A 22948-nucleotide genomic window follows, 5' to 3' on the forward strand; every position below is an offset into this window, starting at 1 on the left:
GCCTGAGGCGCCGCGGAATCCTGGCAGCGGCTTCGTTGAGCGAAGTGTGCCTGCAATTCAGCGGCCGGGCACCCTGTATTAACGGACCTCCCCTTGGGCACCTTAAGTGAGTGATTGGCAGGTTATAAAAACCTGTTTTTTGGGCAGATAGAGCCACAGTGAAGTTTACTAAGGCCAGCTTAGGATTCTTCTTATTACTCCGGACATGAGCATATGTTTAGGTTAGAGGGGTAACATCTCATGACAGAATCCCTTTAAATAACAAAGACAACTTAATTCCCCCTGTAAGTTTCCTGCTATTCTGACCCTGCATGAATGGCACATGGCCTCATTATGAATGACAAATGTGCCATCAGCGGTAAAGGACCTGTATTTTATACAGCCTCCTGCTGTTTGTCAGTTTTTTATTTAATTATTTATTTATTTTTTGAAATCTCAGAAAACGTCTTTAAACATATTGCAAAGTGTAGTGGAAAGACCGTAAAAATAAATAAAAAAGGGCTCATGCACACGCCCGTTGCTTGGCCATTCCGTGCATTGGGGTCCTCAATTTGCGGTCCCGAATGCACGGGCAACATCTGTGTGGATTCCGCAGACGGATCCAGACCCATTCAAATTGAATGGGTCCGTGATCCGTCCGCACCACAAAAAAATAGAACAAGTTTTGTTTTTTTGTGGTACGGTGGCACGGAGACAAACCCCATGGAAGCACTCTGTAGTTCTTCCATGCCTCTGTTCCGCACCGAAGTGAATGGGTCCGCATCCGTGATGCGGGGGGTGCACACAGCTGGTGCCCTCATATTGCAGACCCCTTTTTGCGGGCTGCAATACGGGCATGACCAGGCAATGGCCGTGTGCATGAGACCGTATGTATTTTGCAGTCTGCAAAACACAGATCCGCAAAAAATACGGAGGATGTCGGTGTGCATTCCGTATTTTTGCAGACAATAATAGGACATGTTCAATTTTTCTGCAGAACGGTAATACAGTATGGAAATGGAATGCACATGGAGTAACTTCCGTTTTTTTTACGCACTTTTTGAAATGAATGGTTCCGCATGCGGTCTGCAAAAAAAACAATGAAACGGACACGGAAAGAAAATACGTTTGTGTGCGTGAGCCCTAAAGCAAACAGTGTTACCTATTAACAGCTGTTACTTTTCAGCAATCTTATATATTTTTTATATTTGGCCAAATGAAACATTAAATTAGTATATATTTTTTTTAAAACATTATATAAATATTCCCTTTAAGTGTGCAACATTGTACAGAAATCCATATCCCTGCCCACTCCTATTAATATTATTATTATCTCTAAATTCTCATTATCTTTATTTTCTGTTTATCCCCAGCCCCCCCCCATGAGCTGTAAAGCATCATATTTTCACCAGGCTGGCTGTCTGCCCTGGATGAATAATCGTCATGGCATCCTGTGCATTCAAGCAGGCCTGTGCACTGGAATAGTCATACCTAGTTATGTCAGCACACCTGATGTTTTATTAACAACTATTGATTTTCTTACCCCGGGGACTTTCCTTTTTTCTTCCTGAGTAAAAAAGGACAACCTTGCAGGAGAGAGAGGCAGTGTTAGCTATGAATTGGTAATGAACGGCTTGCTCATATCTTGCTCATTTTTATTATTATTATTGCTGTTATTATTATCATTATTAATGTCTCATAAAAAATAAATAAATAGGCAAATGAATACCATATGTACCTTTTATACGTTTACAGTGGTTTCTTACTAAATATCCACTTTATATAGCTTTTTTTTTATAAAGATGTTTTGTTTTATATAATTTTCTTTTATGCAAATGCTTTTTAATGCAATATTAGTCTGAATGTACAGTATTGTGCTCTAATTTTATATATATGTATTATATAATGTGTGTATGTATATATATATATATATATGTGTGTGTGTGTGTGTGTGTGTGTGTGTGTGTGTGTGTGTGTGTGTATATATATATATACATACATACATACATATATATTCAGGTAATTAGGAGAATTTGCAACAGGCTATGTGCTGAGCCTCTCTTTTTAGTGAAATCCAAGAGCCACATCCAGGACAGCTCTTCACTCTGGAGTGCCATTGTTTTTTTTGTATTGTAAGACCGTTTTAAATGGCCATGTGTTAGTCAGTGAAAAATGGCCTGTATGATATCTGCATTTTCCGGACTGACATGGCTTGACTTGAACTCACTTCATTATAGTGATCTATGTTGCTGTGAGTTCCAGCCTATCAGTGGGTCATTGGAGTAGAGGACAGTAGATCCACTTTCACTCGCAACAGCAGCATGGATCTCTATGATGCAGTGACTTTTATCAGTCAAGCCACCGTCAGTCCAGGAAATGTGGCCATCACACACATGGACCATTTTTCGCTGATGCACATGGCTGTCGGAAACTGCCTAAATAATGGATGACATGGCCCACCTAGGTAATTGTAGTCAGTGTCTTATAATTTAAAGGGCAGTAAAGGTATACATTAAACAACTACATTGCATCTATGGGAGTGGAGCCGCTGGGGCTGTTGAAACTTGACAACCCCTTTAAATTGTATTTCTTGCAGGTTTTTTTCTCCCCCAAAAGGAAGAAAACAATCTCTTTTTAGCTACATAAAAAAGCCTAAGGGGTTGTTTCATCAAGGACAATGGAGGCATATCACTAGGATATGCCCCCATTGTTTTATAGGTGCAGGTCCCTGGTGCTGGGACCCGCACCTATATCGAGAACGAAGCCCCGCAAGTGAAGGAGGGCACACTGCGCATGCGCAGCTGCCCTCCATTCATTTTTTTTTTTGTGTCGACCCCATAGAAATGAATGGAAGCGGGGGCCGCACATGTACTGTATGCTCCCATTCACTTCTATGGGGAGCCGGCTTGGTGGTGGCCGGACCGGAGTCCTCCAGCCATCACCTTGCCAGGCTCCGTTCTCTATATAGGTGAGGGTCCCAGCGGTGGGACCTGTACCTATAAAACAATGGGGGCATATCCTAGCGATCTGCCCCCATTGTCTATGATGAGACAACTCCTTTAACCAAATCAGACACCTATCTGTAGACAGTTCTTGCCCCTTGTCGGTAGAGAGTAATGTACTGGTTGGCTGGATGAGATGCCTTGATGCATCTCTGGGGGAAGAGGGTACCAATTGTCACTGAGGAGATTTAACTGGTGGGGGGTCTTACAGGAAGTGCTCCATGGGAAACAAGTATGCAAAGTAACTCTCCCCCACAGAAAGAATAAAACTGTCTGTACAGTACCTCCTGTAGATAGTACCCTGTTCTAGAGAGTTCTCTTCCGTATGGAGCAGAGCTAACTTGCACACCTTTTCCCATGGAGCTTTGCCTGGAAGTACAGTAATTCATACAGCAGCTGGATCTCCTCAATGAGAACCAGTAGCCACCGCCCACCCCAAATTTTTTATTTTTTTCTTAGTACACCGCTGCTGATTTTATTTTTGCTATTATTTTTACTTTTAGCTTTAACATTTATCTGTCATCATTCAGACATTCAGAAAGACTTTTTTTTTTATTGCGAGGACATTGTTAATGTGTGTTTATATCTAATAAATAAAGGCTTCCTTCCTCTATATGTATTTTTTGCCATTACATTTGTCTTCTTTATCTCCTAAATAATGTAGATTCTATATGAACTAATAAATAGATTTTTACAGATGTGTCCTGACCTCAACATATCCTAAGATGTGTTGCATGAAATGATAAACCTAAAAAAAAAAAAAAATATTGGGATATTCTGTCACAAGATGTCTATCCTATACATTGTTTTATGTCTCCATCCAGTGGTTATAATGTGAATTGCAACTGTTTAAAGTTTTACTAGCTTGTTGTATTAAATTTGCTTTATTGGAAATTGGAGTCTTTAAATTCAAGAAAAGGTAAGGGTGGACACAACTGTATGACTATGCTGGAAATATTTTTGTCAGGTCTATGCAAATATAGTCACTTAATGATGATGTTATCAGAACTGGACCAATCTATATTTCCAGGAGCCAGTGCTCTCCATACTTAGGGTCCAGTATTGATCACGTCAAGTCATCTTTGGCTCCTTAAGTGATGGTCCTAGCACTTGTGTTGCATTATGCTGTTGTTACCAATTGCCACCCTACAAACATTTGCTCCTCTGCCAGGCAACCTGTCCATAAATATGTTGGCTGCTGAATAGATGATTGCCATCTGTCCATCTATATGAAACATCCTGATTCTGATTTGTTTCCAGGACACTGCTTTCACACTGCATTTTTAATGAGTTGCCAGAAGGCAGTGCTCAAACAAGTGACATGCCACTATTTGTCAGCTAGGGAAGGGTCTGCTACTATTCTTGTTGTAATGGTTTGTTTCTATAACATTATAACATTGGTTCCTCTGCTGTTCTGTCTTTCAGTTCTTGGCCATGGGGACGCACAGTGGGAAGGTCTATTTACTTGACATCTGCGGCAACATGACACAGAGGTTTGATATTGTAAGTAACACAGTATCAGAAATTACACTAATCAATGCAATGCTGTTCTGTGAACATCTTTATGTAGGCTTATCAAGAGAATACGGAGAGCTGTTCTACTGTTATCCCAATCTGACTCCTACAATTATCATGAAGATTATCCTTCAGATAACATCTACTCCTCACAGCAGCATTACCTTTTTTAAATACCACCCACTCTCTGGCAGACCTTTAAAGGGAAGTATACTTACCTGCACTATACCATTCGATTCTGGCTGCTTTCGTCCCCCGGCTGTCTTAACTTTGCTTCCGTCCCCAGATGCAAACCCGTGCACGTGTGCAGCTACAGCCAATGACTGGCCTCAGCTAGTACATGACGCTTTGGGTCCAAGTCAGCGCTGATTCATTGGCTGAGTGGTGCACGTGATCCCTGTCCGTTACATGCGGGAACCGAAGCACAGTGACAGTAGGGGGGCTGGCAGAGCTGGAACAGAGTGGCTCCAAGGAGGTAAGTATGTGTCCTTTCACTGATCCAGTAGAGAGGGGTGGTATTTGAAAACAAAAAAAAAGACAATACTGGACAACCTCTTTCAGGCTTTTCCTTTTTTTTTTTTTTGTACATGTGTAGGTTAGTATGTAAAGCATTTATCATATTGCCATATTCCTTAATTTCACATCTTCCCTAATGTCAGAGTATGGTATATGTCTGTCTGGTAAGCATTCATTATATCTCTTCGATTTCCATTTAAAATACAGGATGTATTGTAATACATTGCAGAGGGGATCAGAACCCAGAAGTTGAAGTACCATAGTGGGACAAAAGTATAAAGTAAAAAAAGTGTTTTTCATAATAAAAAAAAGTAAATAAAGTTTCAAGTAAAAAAAAATAATTCCCCAAATAAATCACCTAAAATTGTTAAAAAGATTTAAAAAAAAGAAAAGAAAACCAGACATACTGGGTATTGCCGCATCCATAACGACCGACTCTATAAAAATATCACATGATCCACCCCCTCACCTGAACTGAAATAAAAACTGCTAAAACAATAATCTTTTTTGTCACCTTACATCAGAAAGAGTGCAACACCAAGCGATCAAAGAATGTGTATGCCCCCTAAAACAGTACCAATCAAACCGTCACCTCATCCTGCAAAAAATGAGTCCCTACATAAAACAATCGGGCAAAAAGTAAAAAAAACTTTGGCTCTCAGAATATGGAGACACTAAAACATGATTTTTTTTGTTTCAAAATTGCTTTTATTGTAAAAAAAGTAGACATATTAGGTATCCGTAAGCAGCCAATAAACGTGCAGATAAGTTATGCCCTCACTGTAGTGCCGTAGCCATGTTGGCTGCTGGCATTACAGTGATTGGCTGGCAGGAACGCGTCATCGGGTGCTATATAGCACCCGATGATGCATGTTCGGCTCATTCTTAGTCAGGGAGAGCTGTGCTGAGGAAGGGACAGACAGTGTAGGGAGTGAAATAGGAATAATTTTATTAGAAAAACTTTTCAGTGACCCAAAAGTCCTTTTAAGGACTATTGTGTGTGGCAGCAGCAATATATATTTTTAGGGCATCCTGTGCTAAATAGCGTACAATAGTTAGGCCGCTGTAGACAGCGACATCAGCTGCGCCACATCTCCAGTGTAAAGTGTGCGCATCCAAAAAATATCTGACATCCAGTGTACTTTTTCCGTAGACGGTGTCCACTGCGGACAGTGAGATTACCAGTGCCTCATCTGCAGTGTAACGTGTGCGCTGAAAAAAGCGCTTCTGACAGTGACATTACCAGGGCCACATCTGCAGTTTAACGTATGTGCTGAAAAAATGTATCTGTGACGTACAGTGTATTTTTTCCGTAGACTGTGTCTGCTGCGGACAGCAACATTACCAGGGGCACATCTGCAGTGTAACGTGTGTGGTTAAAAAATATATCCGTTACATACAGTGTACTTTGTCAATAGACTGTGTCCGCTTCTGACAGTGACATTACCAGAGCCACATCTGGAATGTAGCGTGCGCGCTGAAAAAATTTATCTGTGACATAGTGTACTTTTTCCACAGACGGTGTCTCCTTCGGACAGTGACATTACCAGCGCCTCATCTGCAGTGTAACATGTGCACTTAAAAAATGTATCTGTAACATACAGTGTACTTTTTCCGCAGACTGTGTCTGCTTCTGACAGTGACATTACCAGGGCCACATCTGCAGTGTAACGTGTGCGCTTATAAAATGTATCTGTAACATACAGTGTACTTTTTCCGCAGACTGTGTCTGCTTCTGACAGTGACATTACCAGCGCCACATCTGCAGTGTAACGTGTGCGCTTCAAAAATTTATCTGTGACATACAGTGTACTTTTTTGCTTAGACGCTGCGGACAGTGACATTACCGGTGGTACCTCTCCTGTATAACGTTTCCTCATCCCAAATACCTGTGACATTCCCTGTAATTTTTCATTAGCCGCTGGTGACAGCTATGACATTATCTGCGGGATATCTCCTGTGTGACGTTTCCACATCCCAAATACCTTTTTAAATTTGTTTGTGCATACACTTCCAAATCCTACACTACTGTACGTGTGACAGACTTTCAATCATATATAACATTTAATATGAAGAAGGTGAGCAGTTAGGGGCGGGGCAGTGGCCGTGATGCTGATGGTGCATGCAGAGACCGTGGCCCTGGGCGCGGTGAAACTGTGCCTGCTGCTAGAGCACAGGAAAAAAGAATCATTCACGATACCTAGCTTGATGTCCCAGTTTGCAGGGCGGCGCAGGACACCACTCTTGAAGTCAGACCAGTGCGACCAGGTAGTCGGTTGGAATGCAGCAGATAATGCTTCCCGCCGGTTAAGCACCACCCTGTCTTCCACCAAGTCCAGTCTCAGTAGCCAAGAGTCTGTTCAACCCAATCCTCCCCCTGATCCTCCTTCCTCCCACCATGGAGAGTCTGGGCAAACAAGTGATCCCACACTCCAATATTCCGAGGAGCTCTTTTCAGCGCCATTCCTTGATTTGGCCCTCTCGCAAAGCACGCTTGAAGAGGGACAGATCTTGTGCCCTGATTCCCAAACTCTTGAGCATCCACAATCACAAGAAGATGACTGTGGGAACCGGCAACTACTATTTAATGAGTTGGATGATGATTAGACACAGTTGCCAATAACTCAACGGCAATTACTGTCTCAAGAGGTTGATGAAGAGGATGAGACACAGTTGTCAATCACTGAGGTAGTGGATAGCTCAACAAGTCAGGAGGATGAGCAGAGTGAGGAAGTGGTGGACAATGAAGTCACTGACCCAACCTAGGAATGTGGAAAGCCGAGCAAGGACAGCAGTTCAGAGGGGGAGGGATCTGCTGCACCGCAACAGGCTGGAAGAGGCAGTGGGGTGGCAAAAGGGAGAAGGCGGGCCACACCAAACAGGCCCTCGCTTATAATTGTTCAGAGGGTCAGCTCACCAGCAGGCCCTCACCTACAATCTTTGACAGGGTCAGCTCACCAGCAAGCCCTCACATATAATTTTTTAGAGGTGCAGCTCACCAGCAGGCCTTTACCTACAGTCTTTTACAGGGTCATCTCACCTGAAGGCCCTTGCATATAATTTTTTAGAGGGTCATCTCACCAGCATCCCCTCACCTACAATGTTTTACAGGGTCAGCTCACCAGCAGGCCCTCACATATATTTTTTTAGAGGGTCAGCTCACCAGCAGGCTCGCGCCTAAAATCTTTTATAGGGTCAGCTCCCCTGCAAGCCCTCACCTAATTATACCTAATAGGTAATTTGCGCGCATGCTGCCTTGCTTAGATGTGGTAGCCATAGCCGTTTCTCAGGCCCTCGCATATTATGTTTTACAGGGTCAGCTCACCAACAGGCCCTCACCTACAATGTTTTACAGGGTCAGCTCACCAGCAGGCCCTCGCATATAATTTTTTACAGGGTCAGCTCACCAGCAGGCCTTTGCATATAATGTTTTACAGGGTTAGCTCACCAGCAGGCCCTCGCGTATACAGTACAGACCAAAAGTTTGGACACACCTTCTCATTCAAAGAGTTTTCTTTATTTTCATGACTATGAAAATTGTAGATGCACACTGAAGGCATCAAAATTATGAATTAACATGTGGAATTATATACATAACAAAAAAGTGTGAAACAACCGAGAATATGTCATATTCTAGGTTCTTCAAAGTTGCCACCTTTTGATTTGATTACTGCTTTGCACACTCTTGGCATTCTCTTGATGAGCTTCAAGAGGTAGTCACCTGAAATGGTCTTCCAACAGTCTTGAAGGAGTTCCCAGAGATGCTTAGCACTTGTTGGCCCTTTTGCCTTCACTCAGCGGTCCAGCTCACCCCAAACCATCTCGATTGGGTTCAGGTCCGGTGACTGTGGAGGCCAGGTCATCTGGCGCAGCACCCCATCACTCTCGTTCATGGTCAAATAGCCCTTACACAGCCTAGAGGTGTGTTTGGGGTCATTGTCCTGTTGAAAAATAAATGATGGTCCAACTAAACGCAAACCGGATGGATGGCATGCCGCTGCAAGATGCTGTGGTAGCCATGCTGGTTCAGTATGCCTTCAATTTTGAATAAATCCCCAAAAATGTCGCCAGCAAAGCACCCCCACACCATCACACCTCCTCCTCCATGCTTCACGGTGGGAACCAGGCATGTAGAGTCCATCCGTTCACCTTTTCTGCGTTGCACAAAGACACGGTGGTTGGAACCAAAGATCTCAAATTTGGACTCATCAGACCAAAGCACAGATTTCCAATGGTCTAATGTCCCAACCCCATTTATAAGGCAAGAAATCCCACTTATTAAACCTGACAGGGCACACCTGTGAAGTGAAAACCATTTCAGGTGACTTCCTCTTGAAGCTCATCAAGAGAATGACAAGAGTGTGCAAAGCAGTAATCAAAGCAAAAGGTGGCTACTTTGAAGAACCTAGAATATGACCTATTTTCAGTTGTTTCACACTTTTTTGTTATGTATATAATTCCACATGTGTTAATTCATAGTTTTGATGCCTTCAGTGTGAATCTACCATTTTCAAAGTCATGAAAATAAAGAAAACTCTTTGAATGAGAAGGTGTGTCCAAACTTTTGGTCTGTACTGTACATTTTTACAGGGTCAGCTCACCAGCAGGCCTGCACCTAAAATCTTTTACAGGGCCAGCTCACCTGCAGGCCTGCACCTAAAATCTTTTACAGGGTGAGCTTATCTGCAGGCTCGCACCTAAAATCTTTTACAGCGTCAGCTTACCTGCAAGCCCTCGCCTAATTACCTAATTTGCGCACATACTGCCTTGCTTGGATGTGGTAGCCATAGTCGTTTCTCAGGCTCCCTCTCCGGAATCGAACCATGATTCCCCGTTACCCGTGGTCACCATGGTTTGCGCTGAAAATAACATCGAAAGTTGATAGGGCAGACATCCGAATGTATCGTCGCCATCACGGGGACGTGCGATTGGCCCTAGGTTATCTAGAGTCACCAAAGCGGCAGCAAGCCCTCGCCCATAATGTTTTAGATGGTCAGATCAGCAGGCCCTTGCTCCAAATATTTTTCAGGGTCACCAGCAGGCCAATCATAATTTTTCAAGGCTGTGTATGATGCCCTCCTTTATGTGTAACAAAGGGTGTATTGGAGTGCCGTTTCCTTGTCATTTTTGGCAGCCCTTTTCCTTAGTGCATAGGCTTTATGAGTGTAGGAGTCCCACTACATGAACAATTGTACCACAATGTGAATGAGGCCCTCCTGTGATATACAGGTTGTATCGTAGTGCCTCTTCCTTGTAATTTTTGGCAGCACTTGCACTTTATATATAAGTAAATAAACAGAAAAGAATGTTTCCTAACAATTTTTCCTGTAAAATCGATTTTATCTTCGGTTTGGTGCGTATTATTCTCAGTCTGTAAAAGTGGCGTACTACTCTGACAACATCGTTCCCAGCAGCGACCTGGGAGTCCAAGATGCATCCAGATATTCTCCCCATGCTGTTTTTGAACCATTTCATTGGTGTTTCCATCAATTTCTGACCTTTTTCTTTGAACCAGGCACCCTCCCCACTTCAGAGCAGGGTTTACTGCTCGGGTTCTCCCATTGACCTCCATTATAGCATCCCTATGTGTTTGGCCAGAGCACCCAAGCACTTTGGTGCTCGATCAACACTATGGAACACTTAAAGGGTTAACAAAGTTTGTAAAATCCATGTTGAATACCTTGAAGGGTTTAGTTTCTAAAATGGGGCTATTTATGGGTGGTTTCTATTATGTAAGCCCCACAAAGTAACTTCAGACCTGAACTGGTCCTTAAATATTGGAAATTTTTGTGGCAATAAACAGAGCAATTCTATACAGTAACAGCGAGTGCCAGTCCTCCTTTCCTGCTGCTATCTACATGTGACGCCTGCCCTAGAACACGTGCACCGCCATACTACTCTTACCGTAGTGCCTATCGACATATGGCATACATCAAATTTACCACTGTCATGAAGTACAATATGTGACGAGAAAACAATCTCAAAATGGCTTGGATAAGTAAAAACGTTTTAAAGTTATCACCACATAAAGTATCAGATTTGCAAAAAATGGCCTGGTCATGGTGAAATATGGCAGGGTCCTGAAGGGGTTAAGACAGGGGTGTCAAACTCAAATTCATCGGGGGCCGCATCAGCAGTTTGGTCACCTTCAAAGGGCCGGTTGTATCTGTAGGACTATGTGTCCACTCTTTATTATCATAAATTATTGTCACTGCATTCAATTATTACTGTTCTTTGTAATAATGTAAGTAATAACTAGCTCTGAAAGCTTGACCTGCAATCGCTGACTGGGGTCACATAGCATTATATTGATTTATGATGCTATGTAACCCTTACAGTTCTGGAATGTGTTGGATAACACTGACATAATGCTGTCAGTGTTATCCAACACATTCCAGAACTGTAAGGGTTACCGTATTTTTCGCCCTATAAGACGCACCAGCCCATAAGACGCACCTAGGTTTTTGAGGAGGAAAATAAGAAAGAAAATATTTTGAACCAAAAGGTGTGCTTTTGGTGGGTTTTGAACTAATTGTGGTCTGTGGGTGGCACTGTTATGGGGGATCTGTGGGTGGCACTGTTATGGGGGATCTGTGGGTGGCACTGTTATGGGGGATCTGTGGGTGGCACTGTTATGGGGGATCTGTGGGTGGCACTGTTATGGGGGATCTGTGGGTGGCACTGTTATGGGGGATCTGTGGGTGGCACTGTTATGGGGGATCTGTGGGTGGCACTGTTATGGGGGATCTGTGGGTGGCACTGTTATGGGGGATCTGTGGGTGGCACTGTTATGGGGGATCTGTGGGTGACACTTATGGGGGATCTGTGGGTGACACTTATGGGGGATCTGTGGGTGACACTTATGGGGGATCTGTGGGTGACACTTATGGGGGATCTGTGGGTGACGCACTGTTATGGGGGATCTGTGGGTGACACTTATGGGGGATCTGTGGGTGACGCACTGTTATGGGGGATCTGTGGGTGACACTTATGGGGGATCTGTGGGTGACGCACTGTTATGGGGGATCTGTGGATGGCACTGTTATGGGGGATCTGTGGATGGCACTGTTATGGGGGATCTGTGCGTGACACTTATGGGGGATCTGTGGGTGGCTCTTATGGGGGATCTGTGTATGACAGTTATGGGGGGGATCTGTGGATGACACATATATAGCATCTTATGCTATGGGTCATCCACAGATCCCCTCCATAAGTGTCCCTGTAGTGAATGACCCTCAATACACGGGCTAGGGGCCGGCATCTGCTTTTATAATGACAGCGGGGCCCGTGCAGTGACTGTATTCTACTACACGGGCTCCGCTCACTGTATAACCCTATGTCTAATAGTTAATTGTATGTAATCGCATATTCAGCGCTGTGTATTATGGTACTTACAACTACAAGCGCTCGCCGCTCAGTAGGCAGAGAGGAGGGAGGAGGCAGGCCGAGAGGACAGGCGCTGGCAGCGTGAGTCATACGTCATGCGCCCACGCCGCCTGCTTCATTCATAAAGTGGGCGGCGCAGGCGCGTGACGCATGACTCACACTGCCAGCGCCCGTCCTCCCAGCCTGCCTCCTCCCTCCTCTCGGCGAGCGCTTGTAGTTGTAAGTACCGGTAATACACAGCGCTCCTTATGCAATTTATTATCACTTCCTGCAGGGGCCGCCTGCAGGAAGTGATAATAAAGGGTGAAGGCTGGCGGCCGGCGGCAGCTACGCGGGCCACATGACGAGGTCTGGCGGGCGGATTCGGCCCGCGAGCCTTGTGTTTGACACCCATGGGTTAAGAAATCTCATCCATATGTTTCCGAGAACACCCATATTGTTTTCAATTCACAGCATGTCAGTTTCTGCTATGGGGTCTGCCTGCGGCTTTCAACCTTTGCAATGGGAGTTAAACATAAGTATGAAAGGGGTTAAAATGGAAATAAATTTATAGTGTGCACAATTCCACAATTTTCAAACCTTTTTTCATAAATATATATATTTTTTAACAACTAAACATTGTTGTTGTTTTTGGCAGCCTTTAAAATGTCATGTGTCCTAACCAAACTATCCTTGAAATATCAAAAAACTCCAATGTTTCAAAAAAAAAACTACTGAAAACATTTAGTGTTGACTAAGCATCTTATTATTATTATTATAGCTATGTCACTTTATTACTGCTTATTTTATATTGGCGTTTTCCTTTCAGTGGTTAAACTCATCTTTGCTTTTTTTCCCCTATATTTTATGCATTTCATTAATACTTATGGCCTTTTTTTGTTATAAGTTGGGCATTCTGGGGTTCAAACACCCACTGATCATATTTTAATGGACTATCCTAGACACCACCGTTTTACTGGTTTTGTCTCTATGGCATTCCCTTTGCGGCAATACTGACCCCATGCCCTTCATTCTCTGCATCAGTACCATTACAACGATACCACATATGTATAACATATGTATAGTTTTTTTTTAATGTCTAAATAGTGTAAAAAAATAAACTAATCCCCATATTCTGACTCCCATAACTTTTTTTTATAGTTATATCTACTGAGCTGTGTGGGTACTAATTTTTTGCAGGATCATCTGTACTTTTTATTGATATCATTTTGGAGTGTGCTGACTTTTTGATCCCATTTTTAAATTTTTGGGTGTAAGAGAAGCGATGAAAAAATGGCAAATCAGACATTTTGACCCTTTTTCTGTTACGCCATTCGCCATATTTGAAAAATATTTTTTGATTTTAATAGTACGGCGTTTTCAGACGCAGTGATGACCATGATGTTTAAATTTTTTGTTATTTATGGTTACTATTTTTTTTTACATTTTTTGTATATTTTTCTTTTACTTTTTTATGGTTTTGCAACTCGTGTTTTAGGCTACAGGACTCAACGATTTTTTTATTTCTGTACCATTATGTTTCATATAGATCCATACTGGTACGAGAATTGCTCATTTCTTATGTTGTTGCCACCTGCTGGCCAAAATAAGAATTGCAGCTCCAATACCCTGGGTCTCTTTAGAGAGACCAAGCTTATTGAAATCAATTACCGGCATCCTCATAGGCCACAGAACATGCCGGTAATATGCCGGGTTTCTTAGCTTTTAGATGCCGCAATCACATTTGATCACGGCTTCTAAAGGCTTTAATGACTGTGATCAGCATTTTGCAGGTCGCAGACATTAGCCACGAGTCTCTGCTGTTTGAAACCCAGCCGGCCATGGCACCCGCTACATGCACATTTGCCGATCGCTCCAGCGCCGTACATGTACGGCGCTGGTAGCAAAAGGGTTAAACTGCAACTAGCAGTCGTATCTGCTGAAAACTCATAGACATCGCTTTCTGGCTGGTCTCTTCCAGCTCCCTGGTACCCTTCAGCGGTTTTCTGGTTCCTTTTCTGATCCAGATGGATGGAGTGATGTGTTTGGTTGCAGCCAATGACTGGGCTCACTGGGGTGTGTCCCCAAGCAGCATGTGACCCAGCGGGGACTGCTGTGGCCAGTCATTGTTTATAACAACACACTTGGCCCTGTCCGTCAGAAATTTTGTGGAACAATGACCAGAAGAGCACCGAAGTTAGCCAGGGAGCTGGAACGGAGCTGCAAGGAGCAGGTGAGTATGAGTTTGTTTGTTTTTTTATCAGATGTGACAGGCTGCTAGTAATGGTTAAAAAGTCCAAAAAGCTTGACAGCCCCTTTTTAAGGAAATTTTACTTTAATAACACTGTAATATAGATTGAACATTTCTTAATAAAGGTCCATGTGAAGAATTTATCAAATATATAACATAGGGTACCTTTATATGAGATGTTTATGTATGTATAACACATGGTCACACATGAATAAATGCATTTTTGGCAAAAGCCTCTCCTAATCTCCACTGAGATTTTACTACATAGTTACCACATAAAAGGGACGGCATGCATGGAAGGTTCTAGACAGCCTAAACGCATAGTAAGTGCCATTATGCTGTTTTCTCTCTGTCTAACTTGAACTGGAAAGCTTTGTAACAAAGAATCTACTACTTGATACAGTCAAACCTGAACTTCAAGGATTCATTCACGCATAGCCTGATTTTTTCCCCTAAGTTTGGTACTAAAGACAGGATATTGTCATTGCCACAGTAAAGAGTTTTCAAATATTTAATCTAGAAGATTTTGTTGTTTGCCTGATTGTGTAGAACATAGGGTATATGTTAAATTGTCCTGCCATTAGTGTATATATCTGGTTTGGACCTATAAACGTATGCTGCACAGTATTACATTTTCTCAAAGAAGTCTAAAATAAGTCTTTACAAGGACAGTAAAGGTGAAAAAGATTTAAAGGCTCACTAACTTTTCAAAAAACTTTTTATATCTGATAGAGTGACATGTCAAAAGTTTAATCTCTGAAACCCTCACTGATCCTTAGAACGAGGGGAGAGAACGTAAACTGAGGATGCTCGTTAACGAGGACGGAATTGAGATGGGCCAATGGACTTCTATGGACCCCATCTCATACAGCTTCACTTCCCTCATTCTCAGACCCTCACCTGTCTAAACTTTTGATGTGTCTGCATGATATATCAAAAGGTTTTAGAAAATTTTCGGACCATTTAAAATAAGACTACGAAAAAACACATATTTGGTGTCCGTGATGCTTACTAGACATATACCCTGTCACCTTTATGGAAAAAAAATGTCTACTTGTTATTATAAAGGCAACAGTCTCTACAATAAATGTAAAGTCATTTGGTCGGGACACCTCAAAGCTGTTAGCAAAGGTCAGAATCAAGTTTTACAGTTGTTCCTACTTTTTATTTTTTTTTTTTTTTTTTTTTTAAATTTAAACGTTTTATTAGTTTTCAATAAAGAACAAGGAGTAACAGGGTTACAGGTACAGGCACGCAGGCCAAGTAAGTACATACAAAGAATTCAGGTACATACAAGTACATGGCATTTTTAGGCATGAATAGTGATGATAGCCGGATAGACCGGGATTTCGTGAGTAAGAGTAACGGCCTATGGGTTAAAGACAAATTAAGAATAAGGGGGTGGTAGGTATATGTCCCACGTTAGACTAAAAGTTACTAAACACTGAAGTGGTCAGGTGGTGCGGAGGGGTTTTACTAGGGATAATTAAAATTGCATATTTTAGATATTATGAAAAATGTTTAATAGATTGAAAAATAAAGGTTACAGTGGTGAAAATAAAATGGTTTTGTCTAAATGGCTAAAATTAGGTCGGATGTTAAAAAAAGGGTATTCCAGTGTAGCAGTTTTCAGCACCAGGAAACAGCACATACTGTTGCTTACTAATAGTGATTATTTATCTGTAATGCCCTGTTTTCCTGAACTCATTTGTAGTCTACAAGACATTTGTGTTAGTGCGCTATCGTGATGACATCATATCTACATCTAAAGCGTGGCAAGGCTTCTAAAGCTCTGCCCTGTAGACACAACATCATCAGTGACCTTGCCTGTAAGGCCCCTTTCACACGGGCGAGTATTCCGCACGGGTGCGATGCGTGAGTTGAACGCATTGCACCCGCACTGAATCCTGACCCATTCGTTTCTATGGGGCTGTTCACATGAGCAGTGATTTTCACGCATCACTTATGCGTTGCGTGAAAATCGCAGCATGTTCTATATTCTGCGTTTTTCACGTAACGCAGGCCCATAGAAATGAATGGGGTTGCGTGAAAATCGCAAGCAAGTGCGGATGCGGTGCGATTTTCACGCATGGGTTCTAGGTGACAGTCTATTCACTGTATTATTTTCCCTTATAACATGGTTATAAGGGAAAATAATAGCATTCTGAATACAGAATGCATACTACACTAGCGCTGGAACGGTTAAAAAAAATAAAAAAGTTAACTCACCTTATCCTCTTGATCGCGTAGTTCCCGGTCGGTCTCTTCTTTAGCTGTGGGCTAAAGGACCTGTGGTGATGTCAGATCACATGCTCCATCACCATGGTGATGGACCATGTGATTGGAGCATGTGATCTGACATCACCACAGGTCATTTAGCCCACAGCTAAAGAAGAGACCGACCGGGAACTACGCGATCAAGAGGATAAGGTGAGTTAACTTTTTTATTTTTTTTAACCCTTCCAGCACTATTATACTATGCATTCTGTATTCAGAATGCTATTATTTTCCCTTATAACCGTGTTATAAGGGAAAATAATACAATCTTCAGAACATCAAGCACGAACTTCTGCGAAGAAGTTCGAGTTTGGGTACCAAACATGGGCGATTTGTCTCACGCGAGTGCAAAACGCATGACAATGTTTTGCACTCGCGCAGAAAAATCGCGCATTTTCCCGCAACGCACACGCCTCTTATCCGGGCCAAAAATATGACGCCCGTGTGAAAGAGGCCTAAGGGTGGTGTTCCGCCGGACCCTGCCTTGTAAACTTGATGTCAGCAATGATGCTATGTCTAAGGGTGGGGTTTTTCCAGCAGGGCTTCAAGCAAGCTCGGATCCAGGGCTGCTATGATAAATTTCAAGGCTCCATACAGGCAAATCATGCCCCCTCCAATGTTTTGTGATATTTACAAAAAAAAGGGGAGGAGTGGGAGGGGGGTTCAAATATAGCATTTAAAGGGAACCTGTCACCAGTTTTATGGTGTCCTAACTAAGGGCAACATAAATAAGTGGCTGATTCGCTTAGCAAAATGCTGGGTCACTTTCTTTAATTGACCCAGTCAATCTGCCAACATCTTGTATCGAAAAGCTCCAGCTGATAATGATGAGTCATGAATATTCATGAGCCCCTGACTCTCCCCGCCCACCTGCTGCTGAATGACAGTTCATTTCCATATGAATCAGCAGCAGGTGGGCAGGGGAGTGGCTATAGCTCTGAATTAAATATTCACTGGACTCAATGACATCAGGCCGGACTCGAATCAGCTCATTAGCATGCAGCATGCAACATCTTTGTGTGTATATTATGAGGTAACCGTCTGTCACACCAGTAAGTGAATACATCTAAGGCACTTTTTAGTAGTTAATGATTGTATATAATTAGTTACATTATAATCAAATATCCACATGACAGGTTCCTTTTAAAAAAAATGCCATCTTCACTGCAGAGCTTTTCTATAGAGGAGTGGGGTAAGGCAGCTGTACAGACAGTCTAGGGTTCAAAACCCACTGGAAGCTGTAAAATAATCTTTATAGTAAAAGTTATGGCAGTAAAATAGAAATTTTACTTTCCAGCTTTTTTCTTTCATGTTAAAAGAACCATTTTCTGCAAAGCTATTGTTACTAAAAAAAAAATAACAAAGCAAAAAACATTCACGCTTTTGTAACATCTTTAGTATGAATTATCACAAAACAGTATTTAGTATCCCTGTAATGATAACAAGTGGTACAATATAGGGAACATAGTATTTATTGTGTTTGGTAGATGCCACAACTTCTTTCCTTTTCATTTCAGTAATATACCGTATTTTTCGCCCTATAAGATGCACCGGCCCATAAGACGCAGGTTTTAGAGAACAATAAGAAAAAAATATTTTCCATTACTCCTCAGGTAAGACCAGCAATCAGACCCTGAAAGTTAATCAGACCTCAGCTTACAGCCCCAATTAGACCCCCAATGTCAATCAGACCCCATATATCAGCCCCATATATTCAGCCATCAGCCCCATATATCAACCCCTATATGTCACCTATCAGCCCCCAGTGCAAATAAAATTAGAAAAAACACTTACCTCTCCAGCTCTTGGACGCCACACCTCCTCACCATCGTGATCCTCTTCATCCTGCTGTCGGCTGTCTATCGCGGCGCACAGTGTGAGGTCACAGAGCGCCCTCACGCTGTGTGCAGCTCTGCACAGCCGATAGCCGAGCCGTACAGAGCCTTCACCGCTTCCTGGTCCTCCGGTACTAATGAAGCGCTTCCATAATGGAAGCGTTTCATTAGTATTCGCCCCCTAAGACACAGACATTTTTCCCCCGTCTTATGGGGCTAAAAATACGGTACTACTTATTTAGTCCTATGCCTGCAAATAAACTATCATTTTAAGCACAGCAAAGTCATCCCTTCCAACGGAGCAGGTCTGTAGTGTAATGTTAACACTTTTGCCTGACATATAGAAGGTCTGGAGTTCCAAAGACCTGTTAAATAATTTCTTTAGTAAAAGTCTAAGTGCTGGAAGAGGGTCCCAACCCATATCCAACACAGCTTGATTAGTACTCACTGCATTGAAATAAAGGCTAATGAGGCTGCCAACCCTGCTTGCATTTGTGATGTTCCAGCTGGGAGGGGAAGGATAGGAAGAGACCTGATGCAACAGACATTCCTTGTGAGTTTTCCGTTGAGATGTAAACACAGGGTGCAGGTCACAATTTTTTTTTTTTTCTGTAACTAGAAAACTTGCACAATAACACATTTTTTAAACATGCAATATCAACTTGTCTAGCAGTTTCAATGTCCCCCTGTTGGTTTTCAATATTTTCAGCACTTCTCCTGTGCCGAAGTCCTTTTTTTAAAATTATATGCATTTAAAATTTGGCGACTAAATTTTTTAGTTTAGGAGCCAATGGCTCCTGGTTATTTTTTTTTGTCTGGAGCACTGTGCCATGCTATATGTCACAGCAGTCTCCACTCCTCCTTGTATCCCTCAACCTCATTTCTATTCCGCCTCCTGCCACTCATATGTAATGTAGATGGGAGGTGTGGACTATGCTAAATAGCATAGTTCTCTGCCTCCTTCTTTAGAGGATAACGCTTCTGAATGCCCGGTGACGTCACCAGCCCAGAGGGGCGTTACCTAGCGCTGCCAGTTACCACCTACTAACCTCCCTCCGTGCGCTCTGCAGAACGCCCTTGTTTGCCTGTGACGTCAAGCTGAAGAAGAGGCTTCACTCTCCACAAAGGAGCCCAGTAGGTCACTCACATTTAGAAAATCCTCACTTCCAGCTTGCAATTTGGATCTGATGAATCTGGGATCACAATAGAAAAAGAAAGATAACACACAGATATTAAGCAAATGTCACCAATCCTGGACAACCCCTTTAAGATAAAAAGTTGTGGTTAACATGCAGTGGTAGAGAAAGTGCATTAGAGTTCTGTAAGTCTGGGAGTCACGAATTATACTGCAAAAGTTGAAGGGGTTCTCCGGGCTTTTAATATTGATGACCTATCTTCAGGATAGATCATCAGTATCAGATTGGCGGGGGTCCGATACCTGGCACCCCGAATGATTAGCTGTTTGAAGGGAAGGTGCACGTAGTGTGCGCGTGCCGTCTCCCTCTCTATTCCTGCTCGCTACTGCTATGTCTATGGCAAGTAGGAAGAGAGACGGCACTTGTACACTGCGCGCGCCTTCCCTTCATACAGCCAATTGGCGGGGTGCAGGGTGTCATAGCCCTGCCAATCTGATATTGATGAACTACCTGAGGATAGGTCATCAATATTAAAAGCTCAGACAACCCCTTTATGTAGCATACTGTAAATTTACTACAGTATGTATTTTAGACATTTTTTGTGCCCACTTGACAATTTTATTTAGAAAAAACAGGCACGTCTACTAAGAATTGTAAAATGCACCTAATTTATAAAGATGTCTACCAATGTTTGGAACAAAATATTGGTGTCTACCGGTATGACTGTGTCTATCAGGTGTAAGTGGGCCAGTTTTATCATGCTGTGTGCACCATGTTGGTACATTTGCTAGTTTTGTACCACTATCCTCTGAGACTAGTGTTACATTCCTCCCTATGTCTACTCAACTGCCATATATAACTCTAAACTCTACTCAACTGCCATATATAACTGCCATATAACACTAAAAAACATAAAAGCAAGCTACGCGTTTTAGTGGCGGTCCGCCACCTTCATCTGGCTAATTCATACAGAGAATGCAGATATTTTCATATCTGGACAACAGGAAATGAGGATTGACGTGGGAGGGTCCAGGGAATTATTTCTGTTTTTTAATACATTTTTACTTGCTTAAAGTCCTCCGGTGCAGTACGTGGGTTTTTCTGGCCCCGGCAGAATGTTCCTGCTTCCAGTCCTTTCCGGCCTACTGCAATGTCCGGCCTTCAGTGCGATAGCCTGGTTCCTCCCCCTGTAGAACTTCTCTTTCACCTAGTTTGGTACATAATTTTGCACCACCCCTTTGAGTAAGATACCTCCTGCGGTGGCCTCGTCCCCATACCTTTGAGGTTATCACGCAGGAAGCGCCCCCTCTCTCTTTTTAATATATTGATAGAACATTCCTAATTCTATCGTGTGAATGATTCTGAAAGTGCTTTATGAGTAAGATCCTCTCTTATCCACAGTAGTGACAGCTGCCCTGTCTTTGTCAGCATATACTGATCCATTTATTATTGGGTATCTGCTAATCTTTAAAATAGGACACACATTAGTACGCTGACACAGCTGGCCTGGTTTGTTGAAGGTCAAAGGTTTTTGACTTGTTAAGTCTGGTAAATCTAATTAAGGACCTTGTTTCAAAGACTCCCAGGAAAAGCTTCTGAAGACATTTTTACAATGCTCTTTGGTCAGTGATGACCTTCTCTTGTGAGCTTCCGTCAAGTTGCATTAGTTTGCTTCATTTGTTTGCATCTCTGAATTGAGTAATCAGGTCTAACCAAGCACAGGCATCACTAGTTAATGCGTGATGCACATAAGATACAGATGAATATTGCATTGACTAGGGGTCAACATTGCCAGACATTAAGGGGGAAATCAGGAGGTTGTCCCTTTCCTGTAACAAAGCTTCTTTCGGTTTACATTACGACAGTGTTGTGCTAAAACATCATACGGATGATCTCATTTAGAGGGAATGCATTTTTTATTCTGTTCTCTACATCATTATGGGGTCAGACATCTTGTTTGAGCTGTAACCAGCAGTCCCAGGAGTTTGCTTTGCAGAAGGAACCTGGACGAAAGAAAATAAAAAATAAAAAATCTGTTGACTATCATAGAACTTTTGTGGGCATGCTCTGTGATATTATTGTGTAGGAAGGGGAAGGGGCAGCTGAACTTTCTCCATCACTTATTGCCAGTAGTAAAATTCTGTGTTATCTGCCTTCAGCTTCATGATAGACATGTTACCTTTCATTATAATCCTGCTCTCTGATGATTGTGAGATGGCTGCTGACCTGCTCTCGATAGACACAGCTCAAGTTAAAAAAAGGAAGCTGTGAATGCTTCATGACGTTGATTGAATAAACTTGAATCTCTTGTTCAAATAATTTCTGCAGTTGGGATCATTTCTAATTCCTTCTACAGTGTTTTCCAGTTGTCTTATGTATCAGTGCGTGGCTGTTTTTGTTTCATTTTTATCTTTTTGCTGTTTGCCTGCTACACTTGTCCCTATAAAATGTATCTGTCCAGTGACCAGTGTGCCTCTCAATGGATGGGATTGCTCTGCTGTGAGGGTAACCTGCTGCTGCCTTCCCCACTCCCCAAAAAGTATTATGGGGCTTCATTATGAGTTCAGCAACTGTCACCAGTATTTGCAAGGAGATGTGGAGAACAGTACAAACATACCTTCAGTTGAGCTTTTATCATCAGGGGTAGCAGGGGCGTCACCACATCAAAACGTCCGGTGCCTTAGCCCCTAATGTTTTGTCCTGGGCCCCAAATGTTGTGGCCACAGACTATACAACTGTATTGCTATCCTCATTTGAAATACTGCGGTGGGATAGGGGAAGCAGTGGCTCTATGACCTGACGCTCACTTTTGTAGACCACAGGCCTATGAGAGTGTAGAAAGGAGAAGGAGGTACGATTACGTCATTGCGCATTCCTGAGCCAGGGCCCAGGTGACACATTGAGTCCAGCATCCAGCAACTCAGGCTGGAAGAGGACTGCGGTCTGAATCGCTGACAGCTGTAGGAAGTCAGGTGAGTATTTATTTTTTTATTTTTTTTGCTAACTGACTTTGGGGTGAAGTACTATACTATATGGCTTTGAACAAGGTCAATGCGGAGAGCACTTCACAGT

At 42.6% G+C, this 22948-nt stretch overlaps 1 protein-coding gene across 1 annotated transcript in view; it reads left to right on the forward strand.

Moving 5' to 3' along the window:
• VPS41 (VPS41 subunit of HOPS complex) overlaps nt 1-22948 on the forward strand; it is a 234039-nt gene that overhangs the window by 41624 nt on the left and 169467 nt on the right. Inside the window, exon 4 of the mRNA XM_044293996.1 lies at nt 4407-4484. Within this exon, the coding sequence (XP_044149931.1) occupies nt 4407-4484 (78 nt within the window). The remainder of the gene's footprint in view (nt 1-4406; nt 4485-22948) is intronic.

Source organism: Bufo gargarizans, chromosome 5 (assembly GCF_014858855.1).
Source record: "Bufo gargarizans isolate SCDJY-AF-19 chromosome 5, ASM1485885v1, whole genome shotgun sequence".
NCBI classification, from domain to species: domain Eukaryota; kingdom Metazoa; phylum Chordata; class Amphibia; order Anura; family Bufonidae; genus Bufo; species Bufo gargarizans.